The following is a 16,807-nucleotide window of genomic DNA, read 5'->3' as shown; positions in this document are numbered from 1 at the left end:
GATAAAAAGACCAATTGTTACTTAACCTATGTGATAACTGTATTGCCATAAAAGGTAAAGACATTCAGTTAAAGGATTTATTTTTGAATTCTGAAGAGTCAGAATCAGATACCATTGAAAACTATTTCTTTCACTTTACAAACACAGAGCTTGTTAAATTGAGGGTTAGAGATAGTATTGAAGAAAAAGGGCTTTCCCACATATCCTTTACCAAAGAGAATATTAAAAATAATACCAATAGTATTCCAAGTAAATAACCATAATTAAATTTTCTTCAGTAGTTCATTCAATCTTATGTAATTCTTATTCTCCTGCATCTTGGATCAGGAGTCTGCTTTTATGAAATAAATCTACTTCTGGAGTATAAAGAGTGCTTGCTGGAAATTCTGACCTAGTCCACCATTACAGTCTGAAAGTTGTCTAAGTGATGTCGTCGGCTGAGAAGTCTTTACCCAAAAGCCCTTATTTTGAAGTGTGAACAATTCAGGGTACAGTGTTATAGTCCTTTATATGAGGCTCTAAGACTGACTTTCTTTGTTGAAGACATACTTCTAGTTGTTAGCTTATGGCAGAGACTTTAGGCAGGCGTCAGAGTACAACAGAAATTGCCTGTAGATGACAATGACTAGATGGTTATGTTTAATTTATTATAGTAACCAAAAGAATGGAAAATAGAAAAATTCTTTATTGGAATACAGTATATAAATATTTCATAGGAGTTTGATTAATGTTCCCCGGAGTGCCTCTGTATTTAGACTAGACTGGAAGTAGGCGGTGTTCTTTTTTTCTCCACCCTGGTCAGGGAGAAAGGAAAAAAAAGGAGTTCTGGAGAGTTCCAAAGGCAGGTTTCCCAACCCTTTTTGTACTTCTTTGTTACCCCAAATTTGGACTTGGCAATTCTTTCTTTTTTACTGAGTGCCTGATGTATCCCATGTTTTAGCACTTGAAAGAAAGGATTTCTCTTTTGCTGCTTTGCTGGGATTGGCCTGTCCAGAATGCTTTGTATATGTTTACAGCAAACTTAATCTTTTAAAAAACTAGAAAAATAGCCAACTGACAAATAGCCTAGTATCATGTTATTTTTCCCATAACTTTTTAAAACTTACTTTTCATTTCTACAAATAGAACTTTAGGAAATCTTTACAGAAGTGAGAGTCATTATTTTTTTGAACTGTTTTTCCATTCTTGCTGACCTCATTCTGTCTTAAAGGAAAGTCCCCCTCAGTTAAAGTGATGTGTTTCCCTTAATGTGCTTTAGGAGCGGAACAGCTTTTAGAAATATTTCTTTAAGTTTATTATGGAATCACTGCTGGTTTTAGAGCTGCTTTGATTTTTTAATAAAGTGTTACAGTTTCTAAGAGTAAGTGTAAAAGCAGAAGTTAATGATTTAAAGATGTTTGAAAAAACAGATAACATATGCAGCTATTCCCATTTGTCAAAAGACCTCTCCAGGAAATGCTGCCCTTTCTCTCCTATTGCTAGAGTTAAGTTTATTGAAATTTAAATAGCAACTGTAGAAGACTTGGAGTCAGGAGATATGTGTTAATGCTATGACTCCACTAATTTGCTCTACTTCCTCTGAGCTTCAGTTCTCTCATTTGTGTAATGGGCGTGATTAAAAAATACTTTGTAAATTGCCAGTGCTGTCGATGGTACTCTCTTCATTCAGCTCTCCATATATTCCTTGGCCTAGTTTGGTCAAAGGATTCCTTTTTTGAAAAAGCCAGTTGCCAAAACACAGGAAGGAAGGCCAGTAAATGTTGATAATTTTGTCTTTGTGTTTGTTGTTGTCATCTTACAGTTTATCTCTTTTCAGGTTGATACGGGCAGTACTGGAAGGGTATTAGCTTCTGATGCTGCTGCTTTCCTGAAAAAATCAGGGCTTCCCGACCTAATACTTGGAAAGGTAGTATTTGTTCATTATAACTACATTATAATGAATAATTGGTAGTATAGGTGAATTGGATGCAAATTGAGAAAGATATCAAGAAACTTAGAAGTTAGAATAGAACTGAGTCATAGAAGCAGTTAAATAATAGAAGGGAGGGAATTTGTGGTATAGTTATTTACCCTCTTGAAAAGTAAGGTGTTTTTCAAATTTTTAGAAAACATTACATTTTAGTAGGATGAAATGAGGAAGTTATAGTACATTTGGGTATTGTGGGGAGAAACAGTGCAGACTGGGAACATTTCCACCCACTCAGAGAGTTGGCTCTATTTCTACTTCCTCTGAGTTTAATATGTGGTGAATAGAGTGGGGGATGAGAAGCTTAGGAAAGAAAGGTAGAAAGTCCCTCTCCTGATTTGATCTTCTGGTGAAGTCTTATACGTGATATTGACATGTATTCAAAACCCTGAAAAGTTATCATTAATAATTTAATTATTTACAGATAAACATTAACTATTTCAACTTGCCTATAAGAAAGAATATCACCTTAATAAGGATCTAAAATCAAGATAGTATGTTTTAGTAAAAAGAACATTAGACTTAGAGTTAGAACCTAAGTTAATGAAAAAGGTATTCAACTGGAAGTTAGAACCTGAGTTTCATTTCTTTCCCTGATGTGTTAAATGTTCTTGAGTAAGACATTTAACTTCACTGGGCCTTAGTATCTATGTGTAGGGTTTCACTGAATAATCTTTAAGATTCCTTTCCACTTTGAATTCTATGATCCTTAAATCTAATTACCAAAGAGCATGATGTTGTAAATTGCAAGGATTAAATTTATCTTTTAAGGTTTTTTTTTGTTTGTTTGTTTAAAATACAGATTGATACTTCTTTTTTTCTAAATTTCAGATTTGGGATTTGGCTGACACCGATGGCAAAGGTGTCCTGAGCAAACAAGTAAGATTCATATGAAAAGTTTTTTGAGTGATTGAGAATAAAAAATAGCCAGCAGTTTTCTGTATTTTTAGAATTTTTTTTTTAACTAACATTAGAATTTTGCAAAGGCAAATGTCATAACAATGAAAATATTTCTAATCAGTAGACACTAAAGTAACTAATGTCCAAAGGTTAACATTAGTTTGGTGACATTGTTCTGGACTGTCTCAGTCTGTTCTGACTGCTATAACAAAATACCATAGACTGGGTGGCTTGTACACAGAAATTTATTGCTCATAGTTTTAGAGGCTGGAAGTCTGAGATCAGGGTGTCAACATGGTCAGATGAGGACTCTCTGATTGCATGCAGACTTTTTGTTGTATCTGCGCATGGCAGAAAGTGCTAGGGATCTCTCTGGATCCTCTTTTATAAGGCTCTAATTCCATTCACGAGGACTCCACACTGATGGCTTAAGTACCTCCCAAAGGCCCTACTAATACCATCATCTTTGAGGGGTATGATTTCAACGTAAAATTTTTGGGTGATACATCAAACAGTAGCATGGAATTTTTTTTCAGTCTTTCAGAGATTTTGCTCTTTGTATCTTATTAATTAAATATCTTACATGTACAGAGTTTATAAATAAATGTGGATTTTATTAATTGTTAAGATGGTATTCCCTTATACATTTGAAAGGAATTCTTGGCTAATCAAACCTAAGTGTTCTGGTCTAGGTCTTACTTCTGACAAAAGCGGTTTACAGGCTAGATGTAAACCTACACCAGAAATATGTGAAAGTCATTATGGGCGTGTGCCTTGAAGTTCTGCTTGTTGGGGATGGATTTCAGAGTCCTACAAGACTGAATTCAAAGCTTGCTACATGCTGTTATACTGGGTGAGCACTGCTGCTCAAAGCTAATTCCTACCCTGTGGGAATGGCTGAAGCAGGATCAAACTCAGAAAAGGGATGAGAAAACATTTGATGAGAGAGTCAGAATACCCAGTCTCTTAAGATTCCAGGGCTAGATTGTAGTCTCTATTGGAACTCCTGGGCGGAAGGGCCAATCTGATACATTGGAGACATAGGAACACTAAATTCATCTGGGCACCCAGGGCACTCAGGGTTCAGTGTACTTGGTCAACAAATATTTGTTGAGTACCTGTTTTGAGCCAGGCTTTGGAAATACAGAGGTGAGCATGACAGATGTGGTTCTTATTTTCATGAATTTACCATTTAATATTGAGTTTAAATTGTCTTTGTTACATATAGGTTGCTGGATTTATTGGTCTGTAGTTAAACTTTGATGTTTTCTTTGGAGAAATAGGAGAAAATAATACCTAAATGTTATCAAAAGCCGTCTCAATTTAAGATTATAAATTTTGATACTGTATCAATCAGGTGACTCAGTCATTGCTAATCCAGAAAAACAGAGAATAACCGTACAGCATCAAAAACAATTATATAACTGCTTGACTTCAAAATATTTGTAAATCTCTCCCAAAGGTCCTTGGGTTTTTGGCAAAAATGACAGTAGGTGCTTTCCTCCTATTGTATGGTTTTATTTTGTTCCTCATAAAACGTTGCTAGGTAGGTATTAGCCACCCTTTTATGGAAGATTTTTATTTAACTTGCCCATGGCCTCACTACTTTTAGTAGAACTAGAGTTTATTGCAGGACTGTTTCACTTCAGAGCCTGTCTATCCTGTAGGAGTAGACTCGATTACCTAATTGAGTAGTTGAATCTCATATTGAATGAGAAGTAAAAGAGGGTTAATGTTGGAACACTTAGAATGTATTCTGAGATACCAGCATTTAAAGGTTGGAGGAGGCATTGACTCCAACAGAAGAGACTTGAAAGGTTGGAGGAGAACTGGGAGAGCTTTAAGAAGCTTTGCTGCTGGAGAGGAGGAGAGCTTCAGGGAAGATCAGACTTTCCAGGCTGTCAAAAGAACAAATAGGCCTTTTTTTTTTTTAAGAGTCTATTATATTTGGTAGCTAGGATGTTTATTAAATTTTGATCTAAGCCTTCAAATGCCCCAAATCCAAGGACCTTTGGAGGAGATTTACAAGTATTTCAAAGTCAAGCAGTTATATAATTGTTTTGATGCTGTACGGTTATTCTTTCATTTTTTGGGGAATAGCAATGATTGAGTCACTTGAATGATACAGTTTGAAAATTTATAATCTTAAATTTAGAGATGACTTTTGATAAAATTTAGATATTTTCTTCTAGGCCTTTTTTAAGATTATTTTTCTTACTTAAATGATAAGCATTTCTTAATATTAAATATTCTTTGAAGCATGATTATTAATTTTGCTCAATATCTACTGTCCATATGTATCACAATTTATTTAAGTATTTTTCCATTTATATTAACACTTTCTTGCTAATTATAATGTTCAGAATATCTTTGTAGATCTCTTCTCAATTTTATTATTTTTTTAAATTAAGTTTATTGGGGTAACATTGGTTAATACAATTATATAATTTTTAGGTGTACATTATAATTTAACATCTGTATATTCTCAATTTTAAAGCAAATTTTTCAAGCAAATGTGCTGTTAAATTTGTTGCTACATAAAAACCTCGGAATAATTGTGAGTTGTTTTGTATTTTCAAATTATAAGTATGTGTGTGGGTGGATAATTGGATAGATGGATGGATGGATGGATGGTTAGATAGGTGAATAGGTAGAAAGATAATGTTCTTATCATTCATACTTTTCTTTCTCAGGAATTCTTCATTGCTTTGCGTCTTGTGGCATGCGCTCAGAATGGATTGGAGGTTTCACTGAGTAGCTTGAACTTGGCTGTTCCTCCACCAAGATTTGTAAGAAATGCTTTAAAATTTAAATTGTATTTAATTCAAAATAAATGATACTGCATGATTTAAAAATTAAAGTTACTCTATTAAAAAAATTCCACCTACCCCGATCACCCAGCTACCTAATTTTCTTCCTTAATGGCTACTATTCTTATTAGTTTCTTGTGTGTCCTTCCAGAGTTATTATATGTGTATATAAAGAAATATATATACCTATTTCCTCATTTTCTATTAAATGTAGCATGCTCTACACATGATTCTGTACCTTATTTTAATAACTTAAAATGTTTTGGAGATCTTTACATATCATTACGTAACAGATTCTTTATTCTTTTTAATAACTGCTTACTATTTCCTTGCTTCTATTTACCATAATTTATATAACTTCCTATTGATAGGCTTTTAGATTGTTTCTAGTCTTTTATTTTTAAAAATGCTGTAATGGATAATAACCTTGAATATATATCATTTTGCATGTGCAGAAATTATTTATATATGTAAATTCTCAGAAATGGAATTGCTGTTTCAAAAGTTTGTGCATTTGTAATTTTTACATGTAATATCAACTTTTCTTTCATCGTGGTTGTACTAGTTCACACTCTTACCAACAATTGGTTGAGTGCATTTTTGCTAACATACTGTTATCAAACTTTTGGATCCTTGTCATTTTTGATCAGTGACAAATGGAATGTAACTAGTTTTATTTGTCCTGTTGGTTTTATAGAATAAGGTTAAATAGTTTTTCTCATGCTTATGACTCATTTACACTTCCTTTATGTGAAATATCTGTATACAGCCTTTTTTTATTTTTCTTGGGTTTCTAGTCTTTTTTCTAATTGAATTCTAGAGGCTCTTTGTATATTAGGAAAACAGCTGTTTGTCTGTATTAGTTGCAAGTGTTTTTTTCCCAATTTGTCATTTGTCTTTTGATTTTGATTTTTTTATGTAAATGAATTATTAGGATTTAATTTTTTAATGTTTTTTTTTTTTTTAACATTTACGTCAGTCCTGATGTAAGGTGTGAGTATGGATTCTAGTTTATGTTTTTTCTAGATGGCTACTTTACAGATCTAATAGAGTTTATTGAATAATCAATCTTTTTCTTACTGATTTGAAATGCCATCTCAATCATATGCTAAATTCTCGTATGTATTTTGGTTTCTTTCTGGATTTTTCTGTTCTTCCCATGGATCTGTTTATTGATATGTGATCTCACATTGTTTTAATGATCATATTTGGCCATTTGTTTTTATATCTGATAGGGCTAGTTCTCTCCATCATACTCCTTTTTTCAGAAGTTTTATGACTCTTGCTTGTTTTTAAATTCAGTATTTTAAAAGTTGTTGGTCTGAATATTATGAATTTAACTTCAGTTTTGAGGATTTTCTGTATTTCTAAGTTTAGGCATCTAGTCATGGAGTCTGAGGGTTAATATAGGGATATGTTGTCTAACTATGTTATAAAATTTTTTCAAATATATTAATCTGTCTCTACAAGTAAATAAACGTAATTACTTGGGCATGTTGTTGATAGGTTCATGTACTTGTAACTTAGAACTCTTGGTTCGGTGCTTGTCCCAGTCCGCTTTTCTTAAATAGTGTTGGGAAGAAGTCATCAGTTAACAGGGCCATAAATATTTTTGTTACATTTAGATATCTTTATCTCAGTTGTAATACATTTCTTCTTATATGTTTTCTGCTTATATATTTTAGTTAGTGCTCCACAATAATTTATGCAGCTAACTCAGCTAACTCAATTTTTGTTTCATTTGTACTTAGATGAAGGTCTAATAGAATTAATGTAAAATAGTTAATGTAAAGTAGCATCCTGTGTTCATTGAGATCCAAAATTTTGTATGAATGTATTTAAATCCAAAGACCACTTTTTCTTCATTGTTTATTGATGTGAGGATTTCAGCACTTGATGTGCTTGCTATATTTTCCTTTTTAGCATGATACCAGTAGTCCCTTGCTAATCAGTGGAACCTCTGCAGCTGAGCTCCCATGGGCCGTAAAAGTAAGTAACTATTTTCTCCTTGACTCTGTTTTGCTTCAACATGATCCTCTCTCCCTGCTTTCAAGATATATTGGTAATCTGTACTAGACTTTCATTTTTCACCTTTGGGGAAATACTGGTATTAGAAATCTTTGGAGGCATCTTACAGCTCTGTCAATCATTTTGTGACAATATTGGCTTAATCTCATTACTGTTATATTGTAAACTAAGAATAATTGATGTCATATCCTGTATTAACTAAAATACTTGATGAATAGGCAGTTTACCCCACTGGTATTATTTCTTGCTTAAAAATTCTGGTTAAATAGATATTCTCTTTATGGATCTAAAATAAATAATTATTTATGAAATCTTTTATGAAATGGATATTTTGCTTTATAGTTATTTGGAGACACCACGCTGGTTATAACTATCTTACTTGATTTTTTAAATTATAATTTTAAGTAGAATTATAATTTAGCATATCAAAAGACCTTTAATAAATGCGTACAGTTTTGTCAGAAAGCCATTTTGGTTCGTTTGTCTGTGTATGCTGTGTGCTCTTAATTAATTTAAATATTGTAAGGATTGGCCATGACTGGGCAAATCATAAACAATAGTTTTTTGTATACAAGTAACTTTTCAGGATTTTAGGAAATTCTTGTTATTGACAAGAAAAAGAAATCTTGCTTTGGGGAAAATGTGTGAAACTTGATATTATTCCTATGGTAGTGATTTTCTTTCTAAAATTTGTTTGAGTTTGATATGTGATAGAACGTCACTAACTAGTTGTGTTCTTATAAAAATTACTTCCTTGGTATGGATCTTCCTTGGTATGTTTAAGTGAGAGGGTTCAGCTAAGGTGTTCTCAAAACCCTTCTGTCACCGAAATCTTTTGATTTTAACCTAACAGTAGAAAAGCAAAGATAGTGTTCCAGGTACAGAAGGAATAGAGGATATTGAATTCTTGAGTAGAGTAACTTAAATTATTATTTACTATATTTTGATAAAAGTGAAAATGCTTTTTAAATGAGAGTAAGAAAAATATGTTGTCTGTTCTTTGGGGGCTTAATTTTTATAACTGCAGTTAAATCCTTTTCACCATTATTTTAACTTGTGATCTTTTTTATATTATAGTCTGAAGATAAGGCCACATATGATGCAATTTTTGATAGTTTAAGCCCAGTAAATGGATTTCTGTCAGGTGATAAAGTGAAACCAGTGTTGCTCAACTCTAAGTTACCTGTGGATATCCTTGGAAGAGTAAGATATTATTATAATCTAAATGTACTTTTTATGTGTTTTCATTTTGTATCTACCAGGAGCACTTATAACTCGTTGTTAAAAAATGTTCAGATCTTATTTTGAAGTTGTGTTATTACAGAATTTTGTGTGTTCTGACAACGTGTAAAATCACTGCCAATTTATTTCTTTATTTGGTTAATCCATTTTAAATAAGAGTATTTGAAATTAGCTATATCTATAAGCCCCGTAAGTAGGTCCCGTTTTTCTTTGCGTATATGCTCTGACCTCCCAATTCCTTGACTTGATTTCCAGAGACCATCAGTATTTTTCATCTGCCACCTACATCATGGCTTTATCATGGGACCTTGTCATAAGGAATAGTTTCATCTCTGAAATTATAAATTCTCTCTAAATAGAACTTCCTGTCTTTCTAGATCTGTTTCTTAGATACTTGCAAGACTATTGCAATTGTTTGACTTCATCAAGACTTTTAAATATCAGATTTCTTTCTTTCTCCATCTTTTGAATTTTCTTCTTTCTTCATCCAACTTGAGTTTTTGTGGTCCACAGTTTCATGCTGGCATTTTTAGCTTCCTTTACCATGTTTTCTAAATTCTTTCCTGCCTGGTGATAATCCAGCTTTGCATGAAGCTAATTGACTACCTTCTCTATGGTTGCATATAGACTACTGAGAAAGTCTGATAAAGATTGGTATCATAATTTAATGATTACCAACTTCAGCTGGGCTTCCTTTACTGCCAACCACTCTTGTGCTGTTTCCATAGTGATTCCTCTCTACCACTCTCATTAAATCTCCAGCCCTTTCTTTAATCCCTTGCTCAGTCAGATGATGTAGGGTCAAATCCTGGCTGCACCGCTTTTTAGCTGCGTGACCTTGGGCAAATAATTATAAAACCATGTTTCAGTTTTTGATCTTTAAAATGAGTGTGATTCTCAGTTTATAGGGTTGTAAGGATTAAATGTGATAACATATGGAAAGTACTTAGCACAGTGCTTGGTACATACTCTTCGAATGCTAGCTGCCATGGTAATAACAACTACCACCACACCACCAGCAGTAGTACTACTGGGTCAGCGTTGCATAAAAGTTAGGTGCTCAATAAATATTAATTTAAAAGTCATTTTCTAGTATTGTTTCCCACTAATCATTTCTCTTCTGTGTGGTCAGTATGAAATTTCTAAGCTATAAATATAATCTTCTTATTTTTTTACTTAAAATGTCTCATTACTTAGAAGCTTCCCATTGTATATAGGATAAAGTCCAAACTCCTTTCAAGGCATTTAATGACCAGGCACTTGCTTATCTCCATTCCTGTCTTTCACCAGCACACTTTCTCTCCCTGCCCCAAGTAAGATTTTGCTGAATGACTTAAATATCTTTAAGTATATAACATAGTTTTATAGCTGGTCTAAAGCTATGGAAGTTACTCTAGATTTAAACCACATCTACCAGGGCCTTTGTAAGCGTTGGCCATTATTAGCTGGTTAATGATTCATAATACAGTACTCATTGCACATTTCTTTTAGTTGATTTGAGATTATATAGTGTAGGGAAAACAATAATGGACTTAGTTAGAAGTCTTCACATTGAAAATTGGATAAATTGCATGATCCTAGGTAAATCATGTAGCCTCATTTCTAAAGTAGAGTTGATAGTACCATGTAGAGTCGTTACATGAATTAACTGAGAAAATGTTTGTGAAAAAGCATTGTAGTTATCTAAAGTATTGTGTATGTAATTGTTTTCTTACTTGAGATGAAGAAAAGAAAACCTTTAAAGGTTTGTAAAGGATTCTTGGCGTTAAGATACTTAGCTTTAAGAATTATTACTTTTTACAGTAATGTTAATATGGCATATAATATAGTGATATAATAAAATCAGCATAATTGAAATTTCTCAGAGAAATAGATATTATAATGATTAGGCAAAACTTTTGTCCTCACATATGTATTTGGTGTTTACATGTAGCGTATGAAATGGAAGAACAGTAATCTTCCTCAATTCTATTCTTTTTAAGGTTTGGGAATTGAGTGATATTGATCATGATGGAATGCTCGACAGAGATGAGTTTGCAGTTGTAAGTAACCTAATGCTCTTAAAATCTTCAACATCTTAATGGTTTACTCACGTGAAAACTTCCCCTTTTAGTTCATCCTTTGAGGAAAACTATATTTCCCTAAGATTGTTGCTATGAATATTTTTTCCTAGAATTTATAGCTAGTCAATAAATATTTTTAAACAAATGGATAATAGATGATGCATATTTTTGTCATCTTCATTTTATTTGACTTCAGGGTACATACAAATATATGCTTTGGATATGCACTGTAATATGATGCCGAGTAATATTATCTTTTGTACCCCAACTTTACCAGACATCTCAGTACCTGCTTCTGCTATGGAATAATTTTACCTCAAATATACCCCCAAATTTTCACATTTATTTCACTAAAGGAAAACGTGAATAACGCTTCAGTTTCACTTTATGTAGGCAGAGAAAGTTTTGATATCTTATCTGAAGACATTAATTACTCTTAGTAATTGGATAGTTAATTCCAAATAGAGTTGTATTCATCTCTTCCTTAAAGGTAGATTAAATTCTACTGTGAACTCGTTATTGGTAAATCTCTAATCCCCCTTTTAATCTCTTATTTGGAAATTAGTCTGTTCAAATTTTCTCTTTATTTTGCTAAGGAATTATCCATTTCTTTGACATTCAAATTTGTTGTCACAGATTTATTTGCATTATTTTTTTAATCTCTTCTGGGTTTGTGGTTGTAGTCCTTTCTCATTCCAAATCTTATGTGTTTTATGCTCCCTCTCATTTTTTTTGTTTGTTTAATTAGATTTTTTCTAGCTTATCGCTCCTTTAAAAGCATCTTTTGGATTTATCCTTTCTATTATGTTTTTACTTTTATTTTTTTCAGCTTTTATCTTAATTCTGTCTTCCTAGTTCCTTTTGATTTACTTCTTTTTATTTCTGAAGGTGAATACTAAGTCCCTTTACTTTTTATTATCTTTAATATTCAAAGCATTTAAGGACATACTTTCTCGACAGGTTTAGCTAAATTTCTTAGATATTGGTACAGAGTATTCTCTTTTTCAATACTTTTTGGATAATTTTTAATTTTCTTTGATCATCTGTTTTGGAATATATTTCCTAATTTCAAAGTAGTTAAGTTTAAAAGTTTTTGTTAGCTTTGCATATACTTTCATCTTGATTAGATTATGACTAGAGAAATGTGGTCTTTGAAATCTCTACTTTAAAAAATTTGTTAAGCTTTTCTTTGTTGCCAAGTTCATGACCTATTTTTACATATGTTCTCTGGGTGTCAACATTTCTGTTCAGAAGATTTTAGACTTCTATAAATCCATTATATTGATTTATTATGTTTCAGTTTCTCTTTGTTCTTTTTTTTGCTCTTGCATAAATTTTATTTTTTTTTTTATATTTCAAGAGCCAAATGAAATAGGCAGAAATAAATATTATCACATTAGAAAAAAATATATAAAAATAAAAAGTTAAAGTGACTTGAGTTGATGGCCCTATGTCCCTAGTCTTTTTCATTTTAATTTGGGTGATAGTTGGGAAATGACAGGGGATACCCCCTCACAATGGTGACAAAAGTTATCCTAGTTATAGCTCAAGGATTGAATCTATAATCCAAATGTTTGTGGGATGCTTTGGGGAAAGGTGGTGTATCCAAGAGATTGATTTAATCCATTAAATCAATATAATGGATTTATAGATGCACTTTGAAATACCACCAAATGATTCTATATTAGCTTCTTATAAATGGTTTTCATGTTAAGAATATTGGTACAAAATATTTGTACCAATTGGTAGGATGTCCAGGGGGATTTTTTCTTCATATAAAAACAAGAATTAAAAATTTCAAAGGTGCATTTGTATTAGCATAGTTAGGATAGGTGGAAAATGGTGTTATCCTCATTTGATCAACAGTAGTATATGCTAAGGTAAGTGAATAAAAACAGTTTACATTATATACCCTGAAGCCTCCTAGGCAACTTACTCTTTTTAAAAAAATAAAAATGAACCTTTATTAAAATAATAATTTGAGAATAAACACCATGTTTGTATTCATATTGAGATTGCTGCTTTAAAATAGTGAACACCGTGTACCTTCCCTATATTTACTAATTTTAACCATTTTGCCACATAATTTCTTTTTATGTGCTTTCCTCAGAAATTCTTTTCAATTTTATCATGCTTAGTGCCTTTAATTTTGAATTCCAGGTTGTATGATGTTAATAGTGCTTCTGTTTTTTTGTTTGGATTACCTAATATTTCTTATGTTTAAAATGTATCTCTTGAAAGTGGCACATTCCTGTTTAAATTTATACCTAATTTGACTTTTTGTATGTCTCTTAAGATGACATATATTGATTTTATTCCCCCATATCTATTTATTTTACATTATTATTTTCTTTTTAAATGTTTCTTAATATTGCTAGTTATCAAGTTGTGATTAATTCATTTTGCCCCTCTTATTAATGTGGAAATTCTGTTATAATGTTTGTGCCATTAAAGGTTAATACACTTTTCCTTGTATTTATCATACTTATTTCTCCAGTATTTGAAAACAAAATTGTTAACCCTGGCTTTAGTAAAATGAGACCTTTACGTTATTTTCACTTCTTTCCTTTTCACCTTATAACTCCAGAAGATTTTAAAACATTTTTTGTAACTAAAATTCTAGATTTTACTCAGTTAATTTAGTTCTTTTGGTTCTAGGATTTTCCTTGTAGTTTTGTGCATATTAATAGTCTCACTAGCATTCTTTTGGGTAGAATTTGCCCAGTGTATCTTATTACATCTTTTTTACTTTAATGAGTGGGACAATATAGTCATTACTGTTTTTTAAAATTATACTTACTACAACATAGCCAGTGTAACTTAAACTGCAAGTTCTTGATTTTTATCTTTACTTATGAGCATCAATATCTTTAAAAACTGAATTTTTAAGAGTTAACCTCATTCTTCTTTGAAAATAGAAGTAATGTTTAAAATACTCTTGTAACAGTGTAATAACTAAACTCTGAACATTTTAAATTATCTTCCCAAATAATGTAAAGATAATGTACTTAATCATATGATTAGTTCCTTTGTACTATGATAATTTATATTCTGCTGGTTTTCTGGCTTGTCGAAGTATGACCATTTTTTTCCCCATAGTATATTATTTTACTAATTAATCAAAAGTAGATTGAACATGAGAATATATGTTTAAGACTTACCTCTAAAATTCTTATCCATTTCCTTTTGGATTAAACGGTGCTTTTTGTGTGTTTTAAAGACCTATTTTCTACTCTCTGTTTATTTTTTGAATTGGAATAAATAAAAATCAAGTTAATGAGAGATCTCAACTTGAATTATTAAATTATGATATGGCTTTTTTTTTTAAGAATAATTACTTATTTCACTAATGAACCCAAACTTGATTTGACCTAAATCTTTATGTTTGAGACTTACCATTAAAATTCTTAATCAGTTTTTTTCTTTATTTTTATAACATAAATGGGATTTTTGGTTGGTTTATTTTTTTAATTGGAATAAATGAAGTTAGTGAGAGATTTGAACTTGTATAACTCTTGTACCATATGAACTTTTAATGAATGGTCCTCGTTTCTTTTCAAATGTAAATGTTTTTGTATATTCTCTGAAACCTAGTAGATTAATTAAAAGTCTAGAATTTTTAGTTGTTTTTTTTTTTTTTTTAACTGAATTTGTAAAGGTCAGGCCTTGGCATGCCTTGGGTGTTCTGGCCTCAATTTAAATGACTTTTGAGAGGGATGTGTATATCTGTACACACACGAAAATAAAGTGGATTTTGAAAGTAATTTCTATGTCCTCGAATATTTTTTAAATCTATTAGTATTACCAGTATTCTATTTGCTCATTGATGAATTGTATGACTAGAGTATAAGATATCAGAAATATATCTTTCTGAATTTTACTTCATTTAGCTTAGTAGAAAGTCTCTGACAGGGAATTAAGGGGATATTTTGCAAAAGGGTCAAATTTTCTTCTCTGGTGTCAATTTAAAACTCAAAATGTATATAAAATTATGGTATTGGTATTGAACCAAGGGAATTGACTAATAATAATGTTAAAGTTTATCATTCCTTTTGTTGGGCTGAGTTCCACTAGTGTGCAGTCCTGTTCTGTGAAGTAGTTCTGTTTTATTGAGGCTTGAAACTACTGCTTTTAAACTTAAAGGGAAGGCCCCTAAATCTAATAATTTAGTATTTGGTAAATGAGCTTATGCTCATGCTTTTTCATAGATTTTTAGAGTTGGACAAGTTCCTATAAATTAGGTCCTCTAAGCAGCACAATTAATGACAACCAGGGCTGAACCTGGGCCTTCTTCTATATCATAAATTTTTTTTTAAGTAAATTTAAAATTTTGGAATAGTTTTCAATTAACAGAAAAGTAAATTTATAGAGGTAGTACAGAGAGTTCCCCAATACTCCTCACCCACATTCCCCTAATATTAACATACTGCATTACCATGGTACATTTGTCAAAACTAAGAAATTAACATTGGTACATTACTGTTAATCAAACTCCAGACTTTATTTGGGTTTTTCTTTTTTATCCCAGGAGCCAATCTAGGCTACCACATTTTATTTAATTGCCATGTCTCAGCCTCTCTGGATAATTTCTCAGTATTGTCCTTTTTTTCTATGACTATAGCATTATAGAGGAGTACTGGCTAGTTATCCTGTAGACTGTCTCCCAGAGTAGGTTGTCTGATGTTTTTCTCATGATTAGGCTAGGGGTATGGGTTTTTGGAAAGAATACCACAGACGTGAAATGACTTTCTCATCACATTTATCAGGAGCGGGGAGCAGTACATGATGCCCTCATGCCATCACTGGTGATGATAATCTTCATCACTTGATTAAAGTGATGTTTGTCAGGTTTCTCTACCATAAAGTTACTATTTTCCCCTTTTCCCACTTTATAGCCTTATGATCATTTTCCTTTGTATTCTGTCTTCATACGTATCTCCTTTTTATATTCTTATTAAGTCTTAAATTTTTCTGTCAGGTAAGTTTTTAGACTGAAAGTGGTCTAAATTTTCGTAAATAGCATTTGTTGGGTCCTCATTATTATAAGGAATTTTTGGCACTTGGAAATTTATAAAGGACCTGTACTTGTCTATATTAGCATTTACATGCTTATATCGAAATTAACTTTTTACATGCTTGCTACTTTAATTGGGTTGTAAAAGTGAGAACTCTTTTCACTTTTGTATTTCTAGTGCCTAGCACAATGCCCAGTAGCTAGAAATTTCTCAGTAATGTTTTGTTGAACTAACATGATGAAGGAAACTTGTATTAATTTGAAAAACACAAGAAATGCCTGATGTTTCATCCTAGAGTGCTATTTTAAGAAATTATAACTGACAATTTAATTGATTGACTAGACTAATGAGCAAATGAAACTCCTAATGAAGCTCCTAAATTCTAGTTCTCAAAGTATAATCTTCCATCGGCAACATCAGCATTACCAGAGAACTTACTAGAAATGCAAATTCTCAGGCCATACCCTGGACCAACTGAATCAGAATCTCTGGGGTAGGGTTGAAAAACCTGTGTTTTAACAAGCCCTTTAGGTAATTGATGGCCACTAAATTTTGTGAAATACTCCTGAAAGCACAGAGAATGAAAAAAAAAAAAAAAAGTGAGCAGGTACTGGTATTTGACTGCAACCGTGAAATGAAATCCCTTTTTTTTCCTGCTGTCCTGAAGTAAGCTTTATTTTTGATATTTAGATTTATTTTTGATATTTTTATTTTGAAATCATCAAAAAGATATTCTAAATGCTTCTTTGTTAAGTATCTATCCCTAGCTGTGTAAATGCATTT

The 16,807-nt window shown here is 31.8% G+C and overlaps 1 protein-coding gene across 2 annotated transcripts in view; it reads left to right on the top strand.

Moving 5' to 3' along the window:
- The window catches only part of EPS15 (epidermal growth factor receptor pathway substrate 15), a 116,510-nt gene that overhangs the window by 32,081 nt on the left and 67,622 nt on the right, over positions 1-16,807 (top strand). For both annotated transcript variants that reach the window (XM_011367686.2, XM_011367688.2), the window contains exons 3-8: positions 1,817-1,906; positions 2,798-2,845; positions 5,560-5,655; positions 7,600-7,665; positions 8,782-8,907; positions 10,929-10,988. In XM_011367686.2, coding sequence (XP_011365988.1) covers positions 1,817-1,906; positions 2,798-2,845; positions 5,560-5,655; positions 7,600-7,665; positions 8,782-8,907; positions 10,929-10,988 — 486 coding nt within the window. The remainder of the gene's footprint in view (positions 1-1,816; positions 1,907-2,797; positions 2,846-5,559; positions 5,656-7,599; positions 7,666-8,781; positions 8,908-10,928; positions 10,989-16,807) is intronic.

This window comes from Pteropus vampyrus, unplaced genomic scaffold, assembly GCF_000151845.1.
Source record: "Pteropus vampyrus isolate Shadow unplaced genomic scaffold, Pvam_2.0 Scaffold135, whole genome shotgun sequence".
In the NCBI taxonomy this organism is placed as follows: domain Eukaryota; kingdom Metazoa; phylum Chordata; class Mammalia; order Chiroptera; family Pteropodidae; genus Pteropus; species Pteropus vampyrus.
Note: the sequence above shows the minus strand (reverse complement) of the source record. Positions and strands in the feature narration are given on the sequence as shown.